The sequence below is a fragment of the Ambystoma mexicanum genome, chromosome 10 (genome assembly GCF_040938575.1).
Source record: "Ambystoma mexicanum isolate Mex_15411 chromosome 10, UKY_AmexF1_1, whole genome shotgun sequence".
NCBI lineage: Eukaryota > Metazoa > Chordata > Amphibia > Caudata > Ambystomatidae > Ambystoma > Ambystoma mexicanum.
Window position 1 is genome coordinate 1,399,618,881 of NC_090932.1, and position 24,406 is coordinate 1,399,643,286.

At 47.7% G+C, this 24,406-nt stretch overlaps 1 protein-coding gene across 3 annotated transcripts in view; it reads right to left on the reverse strand.

The window, feature by feature from the left end:
• Window positions 1-24,406, reverse strand: part of UBE3B (ubiquitin protein ligase E3B) — a 2,019,282-nt gene that overhangs the window by 1,283,798 nt on the left and 711,078 nt on the right. For all 3 annotated transcript variants that reach the window (XM_069619417.1, XM_069619418.1, XM_069619419.1), the window contains exon 12: window positions 6,482-6,659. In XM_069619417.1, the coding sequence (XP_069475518.1) occupies window positions 6,482-6,659 (178 nt within the window). The remainder of the gene's footprint in view (window positions 1-6,481; window positions 6,660-24,406) is intronic.

Below are 24,406 nucleotides of genomic sequence, written 5' to 3' on the forward strand. Positions count from 1 at the left end.
TCTCGTCCTTATCTCTGAGCATAAGGACTGTATAGCCAACAAAATGGCCGCCGAGTTGTCTTGCGGCGCTGGCAGAGGGGAATCCGACGGGCGATCAGGGCCGGTCTTCTTCCACGCCAAGGCCGTGGCTTAAGACCTCGATCAGCTCTTCCTCCGAGGTTGAGGCCGAATCTACGACGACGCCCTGCCCCCTTTTTCTTCCCCGCCGGGGATTTCACGGGGGTCCTATCGATGGGCACAAAAGAGGACTCCCTCCGAGGTGGCAGGGAGACTCTGAGCCCCGAGGTCGCCACCACTGGTGTAGCCTCCACAGGCTGAGCCAGGGCCGCCGCGACAGTATCGATAGAGGGCTTGGCCGGATGGATTAAGGCCTTCACCACCTTAGGTGCGCTCACCGCCTTATCCTTGAGGGGGGGGACACTGCTTCGCTCCCCCTCCGATGGGGCCTTCGAGCTCGACCGGGGCCTCTCCAGGAGCTTCGCCGGGTGCTCGCCCTTCCTCTTACCCGACCCAGAGCGTTGGCTCGTGGCTGAAGGTGCCGGGGAGGGTGCGCCCTGCCTGGCGCCCGTAGAGCCGACCGTTCGGCGCTCCCGGTGCCAGCGGACTCGCGGTGCTTGGCCTTGTGTTGGACCCCCGTCGCCGGGGCATCCTCAAAGGTCTTAGAAGCCCGCTCGGATTTCTTCCTCTTCTTCTCGCCTGACGGGCTCTTCCCTTCCAGCCAGTTGGCGAGACGTTGATGGCGGTCCTTCATGGTCCGCTCCGACATGTTGCCGCAAAACGCACAGTCCTTCTCCACGTGCATCTTGTCCTCATGTAAGCAGTAGAGACAAAAGGAGTGTTCGTCCTCCTTAAAGACGTTCTGGAGTTGGCATCCAGGGCAGATCCTGAACAGCTTTCCGGGCGTCGAGCTTCCCTTCTCCTGGGCCATGTCCGGGCCTGAGAAACTTCTGGAGTCCTCCAAAAGCGTAGCTCGACGAAATCTTCACCCTTGAGGGGCGCAGACGAATCCGACACGGGTCCCCGTTGATCGGATGGAGAGTCGGTGGAGCTTGAGGCTCTTTTGACCGAAAAAACGAAGTTTTTGAGAAAAAACGTGAAAAAATAGCACTAACGCTCGAGAGCAATAGCACGAGGATCCCAACACATGAACGTGCGGTAAAAATCTGAAGATGGCTGCCAGAGGCGGTGCTTAGGTAGAGGGCAGTCATTGGCTGTGGTCAGTATGACGCAGAGACCAGTGATTGGTTATTACTACAAAAGACAGATCAGAAACAAAACTGATACTGATTTTTTCTTTACCGAGGATTCCCAGCCTGACGACGGGGAATATTCATGAGCATGTGAATCCATGCCAGACCCCATGCTGGAGAAACTAAAAACTCTTTCTCTGTCTCCCTTTTCTCTTTCTTTTCCTTCCATCTCTTACCCTCCCTGTTTTTTTTCCAAATTCTGCAGGTGCAACGATGATGGAGATGGCACCACAGAGATTCTTCAAATGTAGATAGTAGTAGTAATAGAATTAGTGTTACTAGGGCCTACAGCTATGACTGTGGCCTATATTTTACGGCAACTTTGTTTACAATACTTATGTTTGTATTAGGGATTTATTCGGGGGCATCTTTTATCTGGGCTGGCCATCTAAAAGAAGGGGTGGAGACGTCTAAATGGACCTGGAACAGGAGTACACCCTTGAACGTTACAGGATTAGATTTGAATGAAACAGAAATACCTTGAAATATAACTGAAATGCCACCTCATGCCCCCAGTTCTATCTTTCTGTACTTTACAATAGCTAAAATCACCCCTACCCCCTTCTCTGATCCAAATGAAAGGACTTATGTGAGTACATCAGTAACAGCAGTTGAATTCCCCACAATGTCAACTAATGAAACAGATTATAATAATAGCCTTGTAAATAGAAGCAGCTCTCAAACGATAATGCCAGGGGTAAAACAGACCCTTTGCAATGCTAACATTCTCAGAGAGACAATACCAGTGGGAAAAAGGCCCACGTTGTGCAGTAACAGAAAGAAAAGGCAAGCGCGCCAACGCAAATATGATGAATATCATGGCCTAAGACTAGATGTGGTGGGAGACATTTTTCACCCCGAACACTGGAACAGTTGGTACTCCGACATGAGTGCAATGGGAAGGCGAAAGACTAACGGGAGTTGCTACGTCTGCTTCTTAATACCACATGCATCTGGGGCACCCAAGGTCTTAGTACCACATGAAGAACCTATGATAGAAACACAATGTCTGATTCACCTTGCACTAAGTAGGATCAAAGGCACTTTCCAGGCATGCAACGTCCATCTGGAACGCATCGATCCTGACCCTCGAAAATGCAAAACGAGTTCCAATAACCCTAACTACCTCAAGCAATCGCATCTAGTGATCGAAGGAGCACGATATGTCAATAACGAGTGGCAAGAAACAACACATGCATGCAGGGCCGAAAGGACCCTGGGGCTATCTGAGAAAATTGCAATACTAGAGGAGCAGACATGCGATCAAACATGGACAGAGCATATCACAAAGCTAACTTGGATTGTGGCCCTCGAGAAGCCAGTGAAGGTACATCCTCAGAAATCATACAAACTTTGTTTTTTCAGCAAAGGCACAGTGGCTGTTCGGTCAAACATACAATGCAATCAAACGGTCATAGTACCTGACCTCAAGAAAGGCACAGCTGCATGAATGGATTATTACTGGATCTGTGGCCAGCAAGCATACTTGCACTTCCCGCATTCTTGGGGGGGCTACTGTCGCTAGCAATGCTGAATTCCGTCCTGTTGGTCGTGCCAGAGGAGCACCCAAAGGAGGGACTCCTGGTCAAAGCTCCAACCATGCCCCCCACCAAAGAAACTCGATGCACAGAGCAGCCACCGCACTTTTGTTTGCTCCCTGAAAAAGAGCCCTTTGACCAACTACATAGAAGAAAAAGAGCATCAAATTACATTTCCAACGACTCGTCTGAGCTGCTTGCAAAAATACCTGAAGAATATAAGCTCTACAATTCAGCAGAAAAAATGTTTTGCATCCTTAGTGCCCGGCATCCAGACACGAGCCAATGCCAAATGGCTCAAGATAGTTTGATGGGAATTAATCCAGCTAGCAAACGATACTGAACAAGGTATCAACGTCATCAAGGTGGAACTAAGGGCCCTAAGACTTATGTTGATGCACAATAGGTACGTGTTGGACCTCCCGACGGCTATAGAGGGCAATTTTTGCAAAAAGATTGGGAGTTCATGTTGCACATTCGTACCTTCTGAAGATGTTGAAAACGGGACATTGTCACATGTCATAGGTGCTGTGCACGAGCTAGGGGTGAAAATGAAGAAAGAAGCTGGGGTCAAAGAAGAGAACTGGTTCCCCCTGGCCTTCAGCTGGGTCCCATCATGGCATGGTACATTGGTGAAAATGCTGGTCCCTATCATCGTGGTTATCCTGGTGATCTTTTGCACGTGCCAATTAGGACTCCAGTGTTGTGCCAAAGCTGTGCCTAATAGTGCAATGATGATGTTGACTATTGGGAATAATAAAGTACCTCATGACGCAAAAGAAGTGGAGATCCAAACTGAACCGAATGACTGCCCCGTTCACCACATGGTCCCCATACCTATTGGCGATGTAGTTGATAACTTGTACCACACAACCATTGTACTCCCCCTGATCCCGAAAACTATAAAGTAGTGTTGGAAGATTTGGCGGGCGATAGGGGGTGCATATACATGACCTGCACACCTGAACAGTACGTGTAGCGAGGAGAGAGATTAAGGCAGGTCATGGATGCCTATAAAAGGAACATCAGCATGGGATGAAGCAGAAAGGTGTGCAAATGAGCGTAAATATGGGGGGAGAATTTTTTACCGTAGAAGTAACAAACGTGTGGAATGTTGGGATGGAAATGTGCACTGCAGTATCAATGAAGCTCTGAATGTGTGGGTCAGCGCAATTGTATTTTATCCTCCCTTCCCCCTGGCACCAATTCCTGCGACACCCAGGTGCCTGCCTCAATGAAATAATAACCAGGCCTAGTATGTTTAGTTTACACAGACACAATGTATTAATGTGTGCCCCGACCCTCACTGCAAGGATGAGCCCAGCTGACCCACGTGGATCCAGACTGACGGGAAATAACTTATCCCCCATTGAGCAGGTTCATGTGTACGTTGCCTCCAATCAGTGGAACTCGTTTGTACTGTGTATCATGACAATTGTGGGGTTTTTAAGCCCTTTTTTGAAACTGCAAGAATCAGAGCGCTCTCGAGCAGCAGAGTCCTTTGCTGATATTTGTTTTCTGTACAATTAAACCTGGTTATCCTTGCAACGCTATCTCGTGGCCTATTTCCCTAGCGGGTTGTCTTTATTCTGGAGTGTGCGTAAAAAGGGACTTGCCTTCATTCAAACCAAAAAAAACGAAAATGTATTTTGATTACAAAAATGCAACACAAAGTGAACAGGACATTTCCTAAAATATATTATGCAATGTGTGCATCAGATTTAATAAGCACGTAATTAAAGAGACTTAACTGGTATAACATTTGTAGACAAATCGAATAACTTTCTTTTTTGGTTAACTATGTCAAGGATTGTTTGACAGAAACAGTACGACTATGCAGAAAAAGAAAATAGATAATGAAATATGAACATTTCTTTTAAAATGCACAGAAGAAAGGGAGACCTTTTTCCAGACCTCATTAGAAGCACGAAAAAAAAAACATCAGACGACAACCGCAGCAAGACTAAAGCCCACTTTCGATCCCCGCACCCCTCCCTAAAACCTCATCCCTTTGTTGGCTCCACTCTTTCCTTAGTACCATAGTACCTATACCTGTATTTATCAATGCACCTGGTAGCGGTCTCCTCTGGTCTCAGAGTGTCTCCAAACCTTGCTTTCTACCATAGTTACATTGCATCCCTCTAAGGAAGACCTGTAGCGTTTTCAGAAATCAATGTCTCGATTTCCTGTAGTGTCTCCCCACGCTGAACCCTCCTGCAGTAATTCTGTGACTTCCTGATGCACAATTTGCCCAGACGCGCAATATATTTTCCTCTCAGTTCTGCCAACTTCCCATACTCTCTATGCCCTATTATATGTTTTGTCCTCCCCTCAGTTTCTCCAAAATCCCATATTCTGTAAGCACTGTTCTATGGCCTTGTCTTCTGTTCGATCAGCGCCTCACTGGTAGGTTCGTCCTAGAGTTCTAGGTGTCTCTATTCCTCTTTCCAGTCCTTCTCTTCTTTCCTGGGTGCAGGACACAAAGAAGAACAAGTCAAAGGATCTGAACATGTGCAAAGACGAGAGATGATAAAGCAGGTGACTCAGTGTGGGAACTCCTCTGTAATTCTCTCCCCTTCTGGTAAGACAACATCTCGTGACAGTGTAGCAACTGCTGAGCTATTTTTACCACGCCAGGACCAACACATTCTATTGATTTGCACTTCTTTTTGCTCAACCTTTCAAGCTACATTGACTTACAAATAGAAAGACAAGACATGTAAACTTGTTTGCCAGGTCAACAACCAGTCGGCATATGAAGTGCTGTGAAATTGGCTTTTTAGTATAATTATGTAAAAACGCATCTTTGTGCCTGATTAATGATCACAGTAGAGGTCAGCTGATATCATTGATATTCCATACAGTGTGTTCCATTGACAATTCAGCACTGAAGTAGGATAGCAGAGCATACGAATGTCAGTGTGGCACCTTTTAGAATCATTCAAATTGTGATGCCCTATTCTAGGAAACATGTTTTATTTTTGAAATTACTTCATTACACAGCACATACTTCACCAATCACTTTATAAAAGAAGTTGCTCCTAACAGCTGGTATATGCATCCAAACATGCTGCCATCATTTTTGGATGTCTACTTGAGGGCAAGCTAGGACTACAAGATCTAGCTAATTACTGTTTATTTCTCTTGCACATCTTCGCCTCAATACTTGTGTTCGTGCACCGTTTTGAATCCTAACACAACCAACACTGGACACAGATTTAATCTTACACGGTACACCACAACCCCACTGCAGCTTCTACCTGTAGTCTGTTAAAATTACTGGGCGGCCAAATAACGGTATCTTAATATTGATATTACTCTTTTATGATGAATGCCATGCATGTTACAATTCAGACTACAGTGTAATGCATCTTACAATTCAGACTACAGTCTATTGAATACTCAGCTGGGTGAATCTATGCACTACTGAATGGCACTGCAAGGCCACATCAATGGGAGAATAGCAGTTTACGCACACAATTTGCTGTTACTAGCCCTGAATGTTTCTTGCTCGATTGCACTGAAAGTTTGAATCACCTTTATCTTATTAGCTTGTTAGATTGCTCAATTGGTTCATAGGTGTTGTGTTGTATTTTCAGGAGGTAAAAACAAGCATATCCATTTTTCATGAAAAGCCAACCTAAGGTATTAAAATACTAGATTGTAGATTACTTAGATTTAATAGCTACTTACCCATAATCAACAGTCTGGGAGAACCATCCAAGTACAGGGTGCCAGTGGGTTAGGTTGGATTTTTTCTGGGAAACGTACCTCTGGCAATAGCCGAGCATATGAATAAGCACACTCACAAAATTATTTGTTTCCTCTTCTAATGCTTTTTCGGTCATGTTGCCCAGATCAATTAAGTTGCCTGCCCACAAGGAAAAGGAAAATATAATTAGAATGGCAGTCCATTTAAGGTTTAAGTAGAGTCTGCTCATTGTCATTTTCAGTGCCAACAATGAACACATGTAGCCGGGGATAATTCTCTCACAAGAAATGCACAGAGCAAGGTACATTGGAAAAACAATGGCAGATCGAATTGACATTTTGCTGATGTAGGTTCATTCTCAGCCAGGAAAGGCACACTCAATTTAGGGTTGGACTCGTACAAACTGGTCTAATGTCCCCCAGACATCCTTAGTGGTAGTATCTGAGTGTTTGGCAGTTTTTAGGGCCAGCCTTATTGCCCTTTTTCTGCTTCCTATAGTGTGATTGATGGGATGGGCTCCCGAGTGAACGGATTATCAGTGAGAGACCCTGCCTATTCCTCAGATACGTTATTGAACTCACCTGAAGATGGCTGCGGGTATGGACTGTTCATGAGGCTGCTGCCAGGGATCCCATTGAGGATTCCGACTGGGAATTGGCTCCTTTGTCCTCTGCATTCTGCTCCTCCTTGCTGGTTGAAACCTGTCCAGGACTCTTCCTTTGCTTCTTCTTGTCATTGCTGCTGGTTGGACTGACTGCCCTTGCTGAACTCTTTCCATATGGTCATCAATGGAATGAGAATCCAAGCTTGCTGTTATTCCACCCAAGCTCTATTGTGGGACATGTTTGGGTTGCCAGCAGCCATTACCTCTGTCTTTTGACTGTTTCCTTGCTGACTGCACCCCCTTGCTCCCCTGTGCTGGCCTGTGACACTTCCAGCAGTGTTCCTTTTGCGGATTTTGCTGCTGCCAGGTTCTTCACTTTGTGGGCCACCTCTCCATGGGTCTTCTTTGTTGGGTCTTCCTCGTCTGGTTCGTGTCTGTGTGGGATATATCGACCCACTCAACAGCATTTCCCCACATCACCAAGCTGCATTTGCGCAAGAAAACAGCAAATGGCTACGCTGGCTCCTGTGAGCACCATGGCCTCAAAACTGCATTTTTGCAACAACAAAAAGATGGCTGCACTGTCCTGCCAAGCACACATCAGGCAGGATGGAACAAGGGGACACACTGAAGGAGCGTGCCAGTGTGTTCTGAAACATACATGGAATAAAGTGAAAAGGCAGCACTGCTTTGCTGAAAACCAAAAATTCCCCTTCTAAATGAAACTTTTTCACCCTTTAAAAATGGTGCTTTGACGCTAATTCCATCTGTTCTCTCATAAACCACTGTGATTAAAAAGGCCCGGCCATGCCCAGGATATTTCATTGTGCCTCAGCAAAACCAGGCAGAGTTTCTGAATGACAGGCCCTGTCAAACCAACTCTGATAGAAATCAACAAGGAACTTACACTTTTACTCGCACAGGAAAACATGTTCATTTCTTTACAAAGCTCAGTATTTCAAAAGAGACTCCAGCTATCTGAGCCAGGTCAGTTTCAAGGTATCTGTGCTTCAGACAAAACTCCTGCATTCAAGAAAATAACTATAGCTGCAAGACAGTGTGGGAATCTGATGAAGATGCAAAATCGAATTTAAAAGCAAATGCTAGCAGTTTTCAACACATGTGTAAAAATGGGCTTTTGCCAAACTAAAGGAAAAACATGCCCCTTTAAAAAGTAAACTGTTGAATGAAATCTGGCCTTATTTAGCAATTTAAAGGGGTTGTGTTGTTGGTGATAATACAAACATGGGTTCTTTTATTTCACAGGTTTGTTTTAATTCAGGACTCAAAATAAGAAAATAAAGATTTTAAAACACATGGGCTGAATTTGTAAAGCCCTCAAAAACCAGTTATTCCAGATGGCAGAGCTAAAAACATCCCCCTAAGTAAGGGAGACACACCATAAACTCTCAGCAGAGACAAACACCCAATTGATAATTACAGGGTGGGAAATAACAGAGGCTAGGCTAACCCACTGACAATGGAACTCCCAGGGCAAGGATGTTTGAAGTGTGAAGGGGCAATAAAACCTTCAATTAAGCTGAGAAACCCCCACCTTGCTTTGAAGGAAATGACAGTAGGTAACAGTTGAAGGAAGGAAAAAAGAAAAGTATCCAGTGACTGCAATTTGTTTCCAAAGACTATTTCATACATACACTTTAAAGACTTATCTCTGCAGCAAGACTTTGTAAAAATGTAAGATTTTCACAGTGTAAAAGTGAATTTTTGGGCTTCCTTTTAAGACTTGGTAGAATTCATTGACACCTTGGGGACAGAAACGGCAAAATATGACAGATTACAAGAAAAGCATCTATGATGCAAATGCGAATTTTTGCACATACATCCCTTATGATAATCCACACCTATGTATAAAGTTCTAGAATGTTGAGTAATATGAATCCCATTGAAAAGCATGAAAAACTGGTAGAAGGGCGAAGCAAGGTCTCACGGACTGGAGGATTGGACTGCAATGTGCTTCACAAAATATGTAACCTCTGTATATAATTTGCTAAGAGATTGCAATTGTATAAATGTATGTTTTTGGCAAAATCGGATTTTAGTTATTAAAGTAACTGGGGGAGGTTTTTGGACATTGTAAAACTCACCCCATAAATCGGACATCATTTTCCTGAAATCCAACCAGTTCAGAGCGAGGCCGAGACTATCACCCTTGTCCAATCCCGTTGTTAGAGGCGTTTTTAGTCATATACTTTGATGATGTCACTAGGGATTATAAATAAGAGTCCCTGACAAGACTCTACACACAGACACGCACTATTCCTGATTTTGCTGCGCTGGCGTCCTGTTCCAGTTTCATCCATCCAGATTCCAGATCCCAACTACAAGGCCAAAACATTGCTGACCCTTCTCCAAGGCCCACTGCAAAACCCAAGCATTGCTGATACTGCTCCAGAAAGGCCTCAATTCTGAAAACCCACTAAAATCCCCAAATAACCAAAGGGGAAGGCTGTGGTGTTTTTGGGAAGCATCCTGATTGATACCACTAACTGCATGCATCCTGCCATTCACTTGACCTTTAGTATCCAGTGACCAGAATTGCCATTCCAGAAGTGCCATCCGGTGACCAGAACTGCCAAGCTGTTTGCCAGGCGCGCTGCCGTGTAGTGACCAGAACCCTTGCCGGTCCAAAATCCCAAACTAAAGTGAACTGTAAGTATCATCCCTACACCATCTAAACCCATAGCCGATCTTGTCTTTGTCCTTATCCCATTCCCTAAGTCATCCTATCCTTATCACTTGTAAAACTGTCAGAATCATTCTTGCAACTTTGCCCTTGATTTCTAGTGCTAGCGCTATCTCTTTAGTAATTTTTCCTTGTGAAATCCTAAAATTAGTCCTATTTCGAGTGATCGGGCTGGTTCCGCCAGGGTTGGGCGCTGGGTTGAGAGGGTTGAACTTGCGAATCAACCCTGGAGCTTACTGTGTCCCTCTTTGGTGGCCTAGCCTGACTACTCTAGTGTAAAGTAAAACTGTTCTTGTCCCAACTGATTTCCTTTCCTATTTTCGCACCTCCATTTTACTCAAAGCGCACCTTTTTATATCTTGCATAACTCATCCAATTTACCAGCTAGAGTCTTACTTTCACTTCCTGTGATCTATAGCCATCCCCCAACAAAACAACCACACTCCAAATCAGTGTATTTCACCCGTTTGTATTAAAAACTGTTTGGGTAATTTCAGGCGGGAATTGCAAAATTGCAAAACATTTCCAACGTGTCATTTTGCTGCAATCTGTTTTAAATTTGCCACTCATTTCCGAACTGTATGCTTTTGGTAATCCATTCTTTGAGATTGTTAGTGTGTTTGCATTGTTGCTTTAGTGAGGAATTATATTTGCTTCAAGGTTTTTAACACACATTCATTATTTATTTGCCCATTTCCGAGTTTCATTTCATAACATTGCAAGGGGTTTAAAATCCGTTTCTCTCTCTTATTTGGGCAGGGAAGATCAGATTTGGTTTATGTTTCCTATTTCTCATTCCTGATTACCCGCTGCTTCTGTTTATCCACTCCGTATTGATTATTTGTGGGTTGAGGGAACATTGCAGGGGGAAATTCCAACTTGGGTGCTATCTTTCCTAAACCAAAAAGTGTTCCTATTCCGCTGTGCTGTGTATATGTTTCACTAGATGGTTAAACCCAGTGCATTGCTCACATTCTCATTGCAACTATCACCTCATTGGTGATTGCTGCCCCATATTAAAAAGTGTATGATTGGGGCGGCCACCAGGGGGCGCACAGATGAGCTCAGCTGCTGTGTGAGCTCCGTGTACCATGGCCCCACAAGTGACTTAGCACCCACGTGTGGACTCCCCACCCCCCCCAAAATAAAGGTGCTGGTGTGCCTAGGGAACACGCCCCCCGCCCCCGAGGAGGAAAAAGTCGGGCGAAAATCGGTTCAATTTTCACGCCTAAACACGACGCTGAGAACCACACCCAACCCCTTGCCAGAGACGGAGACTCGCGGAAAAAAGAGAAAGCACGAGCAGGCAGCCCAAAACGTGAGGGACTTTGCCGTGCGGAACAGGAATTCATGGTGCCATCGGACACCTCCCGGAGACGTGTGCTGGGGGTGATGACCCATAAACAGGTGACCCGGAGTGCACACGTGTTGTAAGTACCCCCGAACCAGAGCTCCAGTGAAGGTGTGTGCGGACTGCCCTGAGACCCGTGAGACGGAACGTTGGAGACTCGAAACACTGCCCGTAGCACGTCGCTCTCTGATTCACAGAGACAGACACTAATATTCTAACGGGCTGCTGGGGCTGACGTGCCATCATAATCATTGCAGCTCCGTGCGCACAGTCTATCGAAGGCAATTTCTGGGCTTGGCGCTGCTAACATCATATTACGCGCCCAAGCCCCTCTACACTGCAGGCTATAGACACATGGCCCACCAACCTGCACACGCACGATAGAAAAGCCCAGAATGGAACATTGTGCCCAAATTCTGCATAGCATACCACCTGTAAAGAGAGGCACGCACAACAGCAGGCAGCAAGTACAGGGCAAGAGGCCTCCCAGCCCCCAGTAGACAACAGACCCACGCAGTACAACTTTACCCAGCACCACCCCGGAGGTGGTAAGTCTAGGGAAGACTGCACCGGAGGACTCCACCCCAATACCCCAAAGGCGAGGTAACACAGGCCTGAGATCCCGCCAAACAATAAGCGGAGGGAACGGACCCCAGCCCAGGGAATCCTGGAATCACTCAGAAGTCACCCGCCTGCGAGCCCCCAAAACATTGGAGCCACCGAAGCCCCACGCCTCCAGTTGCACCATAGCTGACCGCCCCTCCCTGCTAACCTGGGGCTATCACATAACGCAAAAGGAACTGGGTCATCACTGGAGGTGACCCCAACCTAACCCTGCAAAGGACCCCAACTAGCACTCCGCCAAACACGGACCCTGGTGGAACCCCGGTTCCAGAAAAAGAGGGGCGCAATCAAAGCGGATAATCAGAGGGTTGGGCCCCAGATCTTGGGGCGTGTGTCTGCCCCTGAAACCTACGGTCTACTCAGAAGCGCACTGGAGGAAACCTCTCATGCACCTCAAAGGCGAACAAACACAAGACTGTCACAGTGCTATCTACTAAGTGGACAGTTGGAACCCCCGTACAAGGAATCCTGGAATCACCCTGAAGCCACTGGACTGTGAATCTACACAACATTAGAGGCAGTAAACCCCGCTCCACCAACCATACAATACCTGACCTCCTCCACCTGCTGGGCTCGGGCAAGAGCACAAAGCGAAGGAACCAGATCAATACTAGAGGCGACCATGACCTAATTCTGGAGAAAGTTCCGGTAAATGCCAGACCATACACAGACCCGGGTGGAGCCTCTCACTAACCTATTGAAAGTTGCAGAACAGAGGTGCGCAACCAAAGAGGACAATCAGAGGGCTGGGCCCCCAATTGAGGGGCGTGTGCCTGCCTCTGAAACCTACGACACTCCTATATCAGAGGGAGCGGAACCTTGCGTACAGACCCTTCAGTGGTCACAGCCTGGTAGCGGTGCAGAACTAAACAAAGGAGACCCCACACTGAAAGCACAAGGATCTTTCCCCCTCCCATTTGACGCTTCTACACCTCGGACACTGCTGCTCAGCCCACCAATACAAGCCCACTTATAGTAGCGAGTACTGATCCAGAAAGGCCCGGAGTCCTGCGACCTGATACAAACAGACTCACTCATGTATTTCGACAACGAGCAGAGCAAACTTGATCCACACCGGACTACACAGAAGGCACCACACACGGCAAGCAAGATAAAACAAACTTCCGGATACCAATCCCAATGCAACTAGCACATAGCCATACAACATAAGCTCGCCAAGTACTCATACAGCCCAACCAACCAAGAAATAGCTTGCACCCCAACTGTGACAATGGCGGCATCCGGCACCGAAGCAGCCGCGACAAAAGCCGACGTCGCGGCCCTTCTACATTAAATGAAGCACATGAGAGCTGACATTGGGGGCAAAATAGATAAAATAACGAATAGAATTGACAAGCTAGAGGAGCGGCTAGATGGGGTCGAACACAACCAGACATCCCTTGATACACTGCAGTCCCAGATGGATATGAGACTGGCTGATCTGGAAGAAAGAGGAAGAATTTTGTTTAAAGATGGACGATTTGGAAAACCGTGAGAGACGCAACAATCTTAGAATCTTTGGCATACCGAATCGTCAAGGAGAAACCGAACAGGATCTAAAAAAGACCCTTCACATGATCCTGAAAACATTGTTCGCCGACGACACAGTGGACAAACCTAAAATTGTTCGAATACATAGAGCGGGAGAAGCTGCGGGTGGCCCAAAAACAGTTCTGGTGCGGTTCCACAATTATGCCGATAGAGCAAGAATACTGGACAAATCCAAAAACACATCACAACTCCTTCTCGACGACGTGAAAGTGATGATCTATCAAGATTTATACTCGCTCACCTTAGCAATGCAGAGAATGTGCATTCTGCTGACCAGGTGGCTTAAGGAGAAAGGGGTGCGCTAACGGCGAGGATATCCTTTCTCCCTCACGTTTGAGTGGGAGGCAAACACCATACGACTACGGACTGAAAAGTACATAACCACCTGCATTACAGATCTTGTCACTAACAAGGTCAACAAAAAAAACCCAGAGGAAGGACGGCGTCAGGAGTGACCATGGCATATCCAGGGACCGAGGCGAAAGAAAATCCCAGGCTCCAAAAAATACAGGAGAGTGAATGGTTCCCCGGACGCCGAATTCTGAAGTGAAGCACCTCGGGAAAATGATAACCGACATTACATATTCCTTAATAGGAGACCTGATCCGAAACGCTGGGCGACTGCTCACAACATCGAAACACTCAGGATAATATCATCCCACTGCAAACAAAAAATTGTTGACAGGACAGGAAGAGATCAATGGGACGCCATCTGAAGGTAAACGAGAAATGCTCTAACCAAAAGACCAGTTCAGAGACTGCGGATAAGGGGTGAAAGTGCATGAAAAGTTGGTTAACACATGATGTATAAAGTTGAGTTATTGGGAAGGGGGGACGAAAAGGGGGCTCACGGTTGATTGAGGTGTTTAAAGAAGGGATCGTGGGTTGCACGTCCCACACTGGTGGTCTGGAATTGACTAGGTGAGAATGACCTGGTTGAATCGGACGCCACGGGGGAGGTTCTGGGGGGAGCAGGGTATGGGGAAGGGTTATGGCAAAGTCTACGATACTTCAGAGCAGTTCCAAGAAAAAGAGAATGATATGCGAAAAAAGTATGTTGCCCTCACGAACAAAGAATAAGATGAAGGAAAGGCTATGGCAGTGACACTGACTAATGACACGCCCAGGACACTTAAGGTGGGCACACTGAACGTGAAAGGGTTGAATTCACCCAGCAAAAGATTGTTACGCTCACCTGGCTCCCACAGGGGCGTCGGTCGGACCCGGACAGCTGCGCGGTCTCCACCCACGTGATGCGTAGTGCAGCGATGACTGACTAAATCTGCCCTCCTAATCTTGTCTGCTTAACCCGTAGAAATATTCTCCTGCAAGTGGAGAGATGGATTTAGCCACTTGTGGATTCAAGTGATGGCACCCCCACAGTCCTCCCCAACTAATCACCTCCAAAATGCCCTCACAGTAATTTCACCTTATATTCTTGAAAGATGAGCTCTCCATCCTGCGTGGATTTGCAGGGGCGCGTCGATTCCAGTTACTTCACTGGTTTGAAGGCTCAGGAGAGTTCCGGAGAGTACTGACTCTGAGGTTCCTGGTGAGGACCAGTAAGTATTAAGTTCATAGAGTTCAATATGTCCGATGTTCACTCTTGTTCCCTCCTTCCTTTCTTGTCTTGCAGGTGGCTCGTGAAAAGATGCTCTTGTGGCAGCTGGTGGCGCTCAGGTAAAAGTCTGTATTACCCGACGCTGTCCGGTACACGAGGAAAACGTGTTGTTTTGTCTCTCTTTACAGATGCGGCACGTGAAAATATGGAGAGTCACAAAAGGATGCCTCCGGTGGTAAATCAGGTAAGTCTATGGTGGTAAGAATTATATTTGTTGGTTCCCTCGGCTCACCTTGTGGGTTTCTTTTGTCTCCTAGGTGCCGAAGTTCGGCAAAGAAATGATGGAGGCAGCGCCGACCCGAAGGATGCTGTGAAGACTGGTGAGTATGGGGCGGCGCTGCAGCTGGAGGTGCGGCGCATGCAGAAATGATGTTCTTTACAGGTCCGGAGACAAGATGGATCAAGAATCAGGTGTGGAATAGAAATAAGTTTGTTTTCTAACCTTGTCCCTTTCTTTCCTCTTTGTTTTAGGAGCTCCGGATTCGAGGCAGGCGTGGCAGAAGACTGGATGCAAGCTGCAGGCACGGTGAGTGTTACGCTACTGGATGCAGAATAACGCGAAGCGTGTGTTGCTGGTCGGTGTGGTTTAAATAGCCTCAAAAGTAGTCCCAGGTAAGAAGTCCCTAGAACCACACCCGAGTAAAAAATAGTCCCTGTAGAAAAATAGTCCCTTTCAGGCTTCATGTTGGATTGGAGTCATTTGCAGCATGGTCTGCCTGAGGTAAGTAATGACTATGAGCCTGGAGCCTTAGGTGCCAGGACTGAACCCAGATAGCCCCTAGCCGGGGCTGCTGAGGTTTTACTAAATGTCTAGATGCCTGCTCCCGGGGCTGATGGACTTGGTCCGGATGCCTGGGGGTAGGCATCATGACAAAGATCCCTAGTCAACAGAGAATTCAAGAGGGCAATGCTGGACGTCCTCTTCCTCCAAGAAACCAAGTACATAGGGGGGGAAGAACACAAGGTTCTCCACTCCAGGTTAGGCTCAGAACATTGGAGCTCCGGCCCCTGCGAAGGGCCGGAGTGGGTATATTAGTGAGAAGGGGACTCAACTTCGTACTGACTAAGATATGGGCGGATGTGGAGGGTAGGACTCTGGTAGTGGTGGGCAGAATACACAATACAACTCTCACATTAGCGACTCTCTACTCCCCCAAAGCTGGCCAAGCACGCTTCCTCAAGCACACAATCCTGAAGATAATGTTAGAAGCCACAGGGTATATTGTTATGGGGGGACTTCAATCTGTGGGTCGACCCAGAGCTTGATAGACTCCCGGGCAACCCAGAAGCAGGCCTCCCGCATGACGGAGGACAGACAGACGTAGTAGAGATGATGCGACTGTATGGGCTATGTGACGCCTGGCACACATGCTACTCGGCCCCCACTCGACCCTCACTAGAACCGACTACCTCTACCTCTCGAAGAAGATAAATGAAGTAGTAAATGCCTCCGATATTGTCCCGATCACGTGGTCAGAACATGACATGGTCACAGTAGACGTCGAACCCCAAGCTCTACCACAAAAAAACTCGAAGTCGCATTGTAATGAATCACTCTGGAAAGATACGATATTCAGAGCGGAAATTACACAGGAAATCCAGGAGTATTTTAAGGCAAACGATACAGGAGAGGTGTCTAAAAGAATGGTATGGGAGGCAGCAAAAGCAACCTGGAGGGGGATTCCAATTAAAGAAGGGGCAGTGAAAAAGAGGGAAAGGGCCCTGATAGAAAATACACTCTGGAAGGAGATTACCCAGCTTGACGAGGCAGCATGGAATGCACAAGACGAGAGACCCCAGAAACTAGCGGAGGCAGCACAAAAAAGAGATGAACTAAAGGCACTAGAAGAGGGACAGGTGATACATAAACTGCAGTTTCTTAAACAAAAACATTTTGAGAAGGGTGACAAGGCAGATGCACTGCTGGCGGCTAGGTTGAGGGGGCAACGGGCAGAAAGGTGGGTTGCGGCCATAGAAGAAGTAGATGACCACTATAGAACAGACTCGAGAGACATCCCAGAGGCATTCGCCAAATTTTATGAGCACTTGTACACATCGGAGGGGGAAATGAGGGGAACTGAGATAGAACAATATTTACAGAAGATAGACATGCCGAAACTCCCCCGACAAACGGCAGAAGAGTTGGACAATCCCATCACGTCAGCCGAGGTGGAAAAAGCAATTAAAAGGCTCCTGATGTGGAAAGCTCCAGGAAATGATGGCTATACGGCAGGATTTTTATAAGACCTTCACCCCCACCCTTCTCCCCTTCCTGGTCGACCTATTTAATGAAATCATACAAACCGGAGTGGCACCTGACACATTCTCACAGGCACTGATCTCAGTAATACCCAAAGAAGGTAAAGACCCCATGCTGTGTAGTTCATACCGCCCTATCTCCCTCCTTAACATGGATGCAAAGGTCAACACTAGGGTGATGGCAGCGAGACTGGAAGGCCTTATGCCCCAATTAGTACACCCTGATCAAGTCGATTTCATACTAGAAAGGCAAGGCGCAGACAATGCGCAAGACGCTCCATCTGATCCATGAGGCGAGGACAATGACGACCAACCCAGTGCTTCTATCGATAGATGCTGAGAAAGCATTCAATAGGGTCGAATGGTCCTTCCTTGAAGCAGTTCTAGCGAAGGTAGGTCTCGGCCCAACCTTCTGTAAGTGAGTTAAGGCCATTTACTCGTCCCCAAAGGCTTCTGTGATGGACAATGTGGAATGCTCCAGGCGGTTTACCCTGTCTAGAGGTACGAGACAGGGCTTCCCCCTATCAGCCATTCTCTTTGCGCTATCCGTAGAACCACCCGCCCAGGTGCTCAGAGCAGACCCCCAGGTAGAAGGTATGCATGCGGCAGACACAGAATACAAGGTTGCCCTATATGCGATGACTTACTGGTCCATATCAAAAACCCTATGACATCAATACCAAGGGCACTCCAACTGATTGAAGAGTATGGGACATTATCTGGCTTCAAAATTAATCCAAATCTATCCTTTTTCCACTACAAGACCCAACTCCAGAGCACGCTGCAACACTGACATCCCTATGATTAGTGATGGAAGATGACACCCTCTGCTACCTGGGAATAAACCTGACCAGAAAGCTGGACGAGGTGTATGAGGCCAATTTCCCCCAACTCTTAATCAGGTTCCGGGAAGATTTGACGAAATGGCAAAAACTAACGATATCTTGGATGGGAAGACTGAATGCAATCAAAATGGTCTGCCTGCCGAGATTCCTATACCCATTCCAAATGCTCCCCATAAAAATTGCTGACACATTTTTTAAAGAAGCAAACAAAATGACCTTAAATTTCTTGTGGCAGGGGAAGAGGCCAAGAATACCATATGACACTCTCACTCTACCTAAGGAGAAGGGCGGGGTAGGCCTCCCAGACCTGCTGCTATATTATAAAGCTGTTCAACTGAGGGTATTGATCCCACATCTGAGAGGGAGAAGGGGTTTACAATGGGTCCAACTGGACAACCACAACCTAACTCCGCTTACAGTAGCAGTGTGGCTGTGGATTCCGAGAAAGAAACTATCACATGGGCTCCGAACTCACCCTATACTCGGCACATTATGGGACATTTGAAAAGAGGGAGCTGCGATCAAAGGTATACCTACATGGCCCTCACCTCTAAGCCACATATGGTCACCAGGAATACGTGAAGAAATAGTAGACCACGCACAATTTCATACCTGGTATGATGCAGGCCCCGAGAGAGTGGGACAATTATGTAGGTGCAGTGTTTTTGTTACGATTACAGAACTCGAGGAGGCGTTGGGGATTCATCTGCTCCCGGTTTTCCCCTTCATGCAGTTAAAAGGCACGCTTATGAGAAAAGAATGGTGAGATTAAAATTCAGAGACCTCACCCCCTTTGAGAAACTATTAGACACAACAACAGCGACTGAAGGGATAATCTCAAATATGTACAAAACACTACTAGACGCACGAAGGTGCTCGACAGACAACCTGAGGAAAAGGTGGGAAAGGGACCTTGGGAAGGAACTAAATCCCAAAACATGGGATAAAATATGTACATATGAGTCAGAAAGAATGGTCAAGTATTGCAGCGAATATATAAACAAGGGAGCGGATTACAGCTGCTCTACATGGAAGAGCGGGCCAAAATGAATTAATGTGGTGCAATTTTGTCAACAAATATATGCCCAGCTCCCACTAGAAAGCGCCAAGATGAACCTATACCGATCAAAGGAACATGCCCCTCTCTGAAGTACAGCAGACCCTGGGTTACGAGGTAAACCTCACGAATGTAGCATTGCCTGCCATAAAGCCTTCTGAGTTGGGTCACAAACAATTGTGAAACGAAGGGAGCGAAATATCAAACTGATGGGAAAAGTGGAACCATGGAAAAAACTTACAAATTAATCTTTGCCATGTGGAGTGGGTGGGGGGAGGGGGAAAACAGATTTTGAAATGTACAATTTATGTTTAAGGTTCCAAGTTATTCACAATGTATGAACAAAATGTATGATATCAATATACTACAGTACTCTAAATGTAGACGTAAACCAAAGTTCTTTCTGTTTGACAAAACTCAATAAAGCCAGAATTCAAAACAAAAAGAAAAAAGTGTAGGATTTCTTTTGAATTTTAAAATAAATAAATAAAAATGTTATTTTACCAACCAGCCTGGTTCATGGTCCATTGTGACCCGGGGTATTTGAAAAGGGGGTGGGATATGAGTGGTGTACCATCTCAATATTGAGTCAATATAAAAAGAGAAGCATTTCAGTTGTGCGCTGCATCGTAGGCCGAGACCAAGGTGTGTCGCCTGATTCAAATCCTTAACATCTGTCTGTTAGTTCACAGGTTTGAGTGACGCCAGTCCAGAGCCCCCAACCGCTGCTTGCCGAACCTAAACATGACACCGAAACCCATCTGTGCACCCGACGTTCCTGGGGTGAATTCAGAGTAGCAGCACTGTGCTCTTGTCTTGATCCTTGTCCCATAGTTGCTTCAAAACTCACTGTTCCCAAGGGGCGCTGTTGCGTGCGATGAGACTGGCAGCATAGACGCCGGCCTCCGGACTGGGGTTACTTTCTCATAAAAATAATCCAGGAAATAACTGATCTTTTTGCTAACACCACTCGGTGGACCGAGTTCATATATTTGGTGCATGATCCTACGAAGCCGCGGGCAATGAGGACCACCGGTGCCTGAGATACGGAGCAAATACATTAGCAGGGGAACCCGGCGCCTCTCCCCGCGTTGCGGCTCTGGTGTGCACGGCCTCCTGGTTCTGCCCTGCACCGCGGCGCGGCGGCCTGCATGGGGGAGAAGCTCCCCAGCCCTGCGCTGCACTGAGCCTGCTGACGGTGCTCTGCGGCGCCTCCCTAATTGGTGCTGCCCTGCTGGCCTACTACTGGGGCACCCGGACTGCCGCTGACCCCAGCATCCTGGCCCTGCTCCCCTTGCTGGTGGCCGGGGGGGCCCTGGGCTGCTGTTGGCCTGCAACGCTGTGAAGGACCTCGGCGCGTCGGGGTTTGCCGCTCCCGCTCATCACTGTGTCCCCTGCTGGCGGAGCGTGGCCACGGACACGGTAGGGGGATGGGGGGAGTGCGGGACCCGATCCTCACGGAGGGGGGCCCATAGCTGCCGCCCTCTCACCGTGGTGTGAGGCCTTGGCCTCATACAGCAATTACTACTGGTGCTGTGACGCTTGCAGCTGGGAACGGTCTGTTGCGGCTGAGGCCTCCCCCCGCTACTCATCATCCGCCAGCACTAGGGGGCAGACTGCATTGAATTGTGCCCTCGATCCCAGCAACCTATATGAGTCTATTTTAGCTTGTGCTCCACTAACAACCCCAACCCAAGGCTTGGAGGCCACCTATCCTGCGCACAGCCAGACAGAGATTGCTGGCCCCTATAATAGACACGGAACTCCTGGATGGTGGCACACGGGCACAACCACTCCTACAGTATCCCTACAACCACTGGAGGATCCAGGGATATTGCACACTCTGGTGATTTCAGCGTCGCCCCCCCTTGACTGACCGTCCAGGGTGGTATTGGCTATCCTGCTTTACTCGAAGGGACAATAACTGTCGGCTTGGGCCACCCACACCCGCCCGTGGCCCCGGAACCCCTCCTCATCGACATTAGGTCCAGGGGAACGGGCACATGGAAGTAACAGACACCCAGGAAGAACTAAGGACATAATACACCTGTGTGGTCCCAGCATGGCCCCCCCTGGCTGGCTGCCCAGGGTGGCCTAAGTTACCCTGTGACATCCGGAGGTGCAATAACTGTTGCCTTTAGCCACCCACAACGCCCCGCGTTACTGGAGCCTCCCCTCACTGACACCATGACCAAGAGTACGGGTGCGGTTAAGAAACAGAGTTCCCTAAATATGTTTGCAAAGACCCCAGCTAGGCCAATGGCCGAAACGATAGATGAGATACCTGCAAAATCCTCCTCGCCGGCCCCGGATGACTCGCAGAAGATGCTAGAATATATTTGCGAGGGGTTTACCACTTTACACTCAAAGCTTGATGATATGAATGGCACCATCTCATCTATAAAGGCACACATCGAGAAGACTGATGGACGAGAGGCCGAGATAGAAACCAGAATGGGAGCCACTGAGGACGAGCTGGATTCCTTACGGGCCACGGTATCATCCCTTTCTATTCATATGTTGGCGGCTGAGAAAAAGAACGATGATTTAGAATCCCGCTCGAGGCGCAATAATCTGCGCATTATCGGGGTCCCCGAGGACAATATACATGAGCCAATGGAAAACTTTGTGGAACACATGTTGGTGACACTCTTAGACACTCCGAAACCGTCCCCACAGTTTGCAGTAGAAAGAGCCCACCGTTCCTTAACGGCTAAACCAAAGCCTGGCGCTCCTCCACGTCCCATTAAAGCCCGAATTTTAAAAACTTCCGGGACCGTGATGCTCTCCTGAGAGCAGCTAGAATCAAGGGGGAGCTGCGTCTGGGCGCTGCAAGGATCCATCTTTACCCTGATTTCTCTGTGGCAGTGCAGCAGGAGCGCAAAACCTTTGTATGCAGTAAAAAGAAGGCTCCGAGATCAAGGGGTTAAATACTACATGCCATTTCCCGCCAAACTCAGAATCGAACACATGAATCAGACATTTTCTTTACGATCCCTGAGGAGGCCTCAAAATTCATTGATGAACATTTCCCAGGCTGAGTCCCAACTGTGCGACGATACTAACGTGGCCCGATCATCACACCCCATGCCTGTGCCCGGGAACGGGCCCAATGTCGCCTTAATTACAGTTGAGGCTATGATCCACCGAAGTCTGCTAACAATCTGAGTTTGCCTTCCTCCTGAACTGTTGATCCGATTATGTTACCCATGCTAATCACTATGGTCAAATGACTGGTAATGAAAACCTCCATATATTCCCCCCAGTCAGTTGCATCACCGCCAGGCCAGCTATCAGGCCCCCAGGCGTTGATGCCGAAGAGCTTATTGTTGTTATGGTTCTGCCAGGTTTTAGGGTTTTGTTGGGGTATCATTCCTCTGTTTGGGGGAGGGATGTGGGTGGCGGGGAGAATTGGGGTGTTATGTTAAAAAAGTCTTGACGACCACCAGAGATGTCACACATACTACAGTATCATATTACAGGCACACGGACAGGGCGACATGCCCGCCCAAGCTGGATTGGCAGTGGCTACTGCTAATCCTTAGACTAAAATCCAACCAACATCCCCACACGAATGGCGGATAGTAGCTTAACCTTCATGAGCTGGAATGTGAGGGGGCTGGGTAACCACAGAAAGATGCGGCAGATACAGCTTCATGCTGAGCGCCATGGGGCTGAAATCTTATGCTTACAAGAGACTCACGCCCGATCTGAACAATGCAAAAAAATGTGCTAAACAATGGGGACCCCAGAGGTATTACACTAATTACTCCACCCAAAGCCGTGGTGTCCTCACTCTGATACAAAGGAACCTTAAGTTCTCATGCTCCCACTCACAGATCGACCCGCTAGGGAGGTATGTATTAATCATAGGCAGTCTAAAAAACCATGAGGTAGCCATCTTGAACTTATATGGCCCGAATATTGATGAACACACTCTCACAGAGGCTTGCACACGGCGGGCCAATCCGATATTGTCTCCTTGTATGCAGATGATGTACTCCTTTACATCCGCTCCCCAGAAACTAATCTTGCCCCGATCCTGAGAGATGTGACCCTGTTTGGACACACATCTGGGCTGAAGATAAACTGTTCTAAATCTACATCATTTCCACTCACAGATTCTGCATAACCCCCATTCAATCCAGAGGGATTCACATGGTCCCAATCCAACATCACTTACCTGGGGGTGACAGTTTCCCGTCATACGGCAAAGTTGCAGGAGGACAACTACCGGAATTACCTCACAAACCGGGCCACTAAAACTGCTAGCTGGACTAGACTTCCCATCTCCCTAGCGGGCAGGATCGGAATACTTAAAATGGTGGTACTGTCTCAATTTCTTTACCGATTCATCAATCTCCCTTTGTGGTCAGGAGATGACTTCTTTAAGTCACTACGCCAAATAACCAACACCTCCCTGTGGCATTCCGGGGCAGTTCGACTCAAGCTGGCAACACTGACAACTCCTAAGGAACTGGGTGGGTTTGGCACCCCTGATTTCATTAGGAATTGGATTGTAGCCCAAGCTCAATTCGCTTCCCATTGGTTCATCACCATAGACCCCCGCCCCCCCCATGTCCGACTGGAGAAACTAGCGGTTAGTGATCGTGTGATTGGTTCCCTTATCCTTAAACCTGGCTCGACTGACCCCGACTCAGAAGACCCCGTGACTAGGACTTCCTTGGCACTGGCCAAGATCTGGACAATGGTCAACACACCTCACCCATTCCATGGGAACCTCCCACTCTGGAACTTCTTCCCTGCTATTCCACATGTCCCGCAATCCATTGTATCTCGCAGGCTTTTTGACACTTTGAGATGCCTATGAACAGGGCAACTTCCTTGAGTGGGCAGACCTCTCTCTCTCACTTAAACAAAGCCCTCGGCATGGCTACAATACTCCTCGCTCCGGAAGAATCTCAAAGCCAGATACCCCAACTTCCCTAAACTGACACCTGACAAACCCATAATTGCTGAGCTGTGCTCCTGTGACTCCTTCAGAGGGAAAATATTAAGGCTTTATACCCTATTACAAACTAGAGCTGCACCCTCTTTCAACTAAACTGAGACTTAGGTGGGAGGAGGATCTCGGAGTTGAGATCTCTGATGAACGTTGGTCCCCAATGTGCGCTCGCACCCATGATGTGTCCTATAACTTGCACAGACACCATCACACGCCAAGTAGACTACATCACATGTTTCACAAACTTCCTCCCAGCTGCCCCAGATGCGGCGCTGATCAGGCTTCCTACATCCACATGCTCTGGCGTTGCACACGCTTGACACA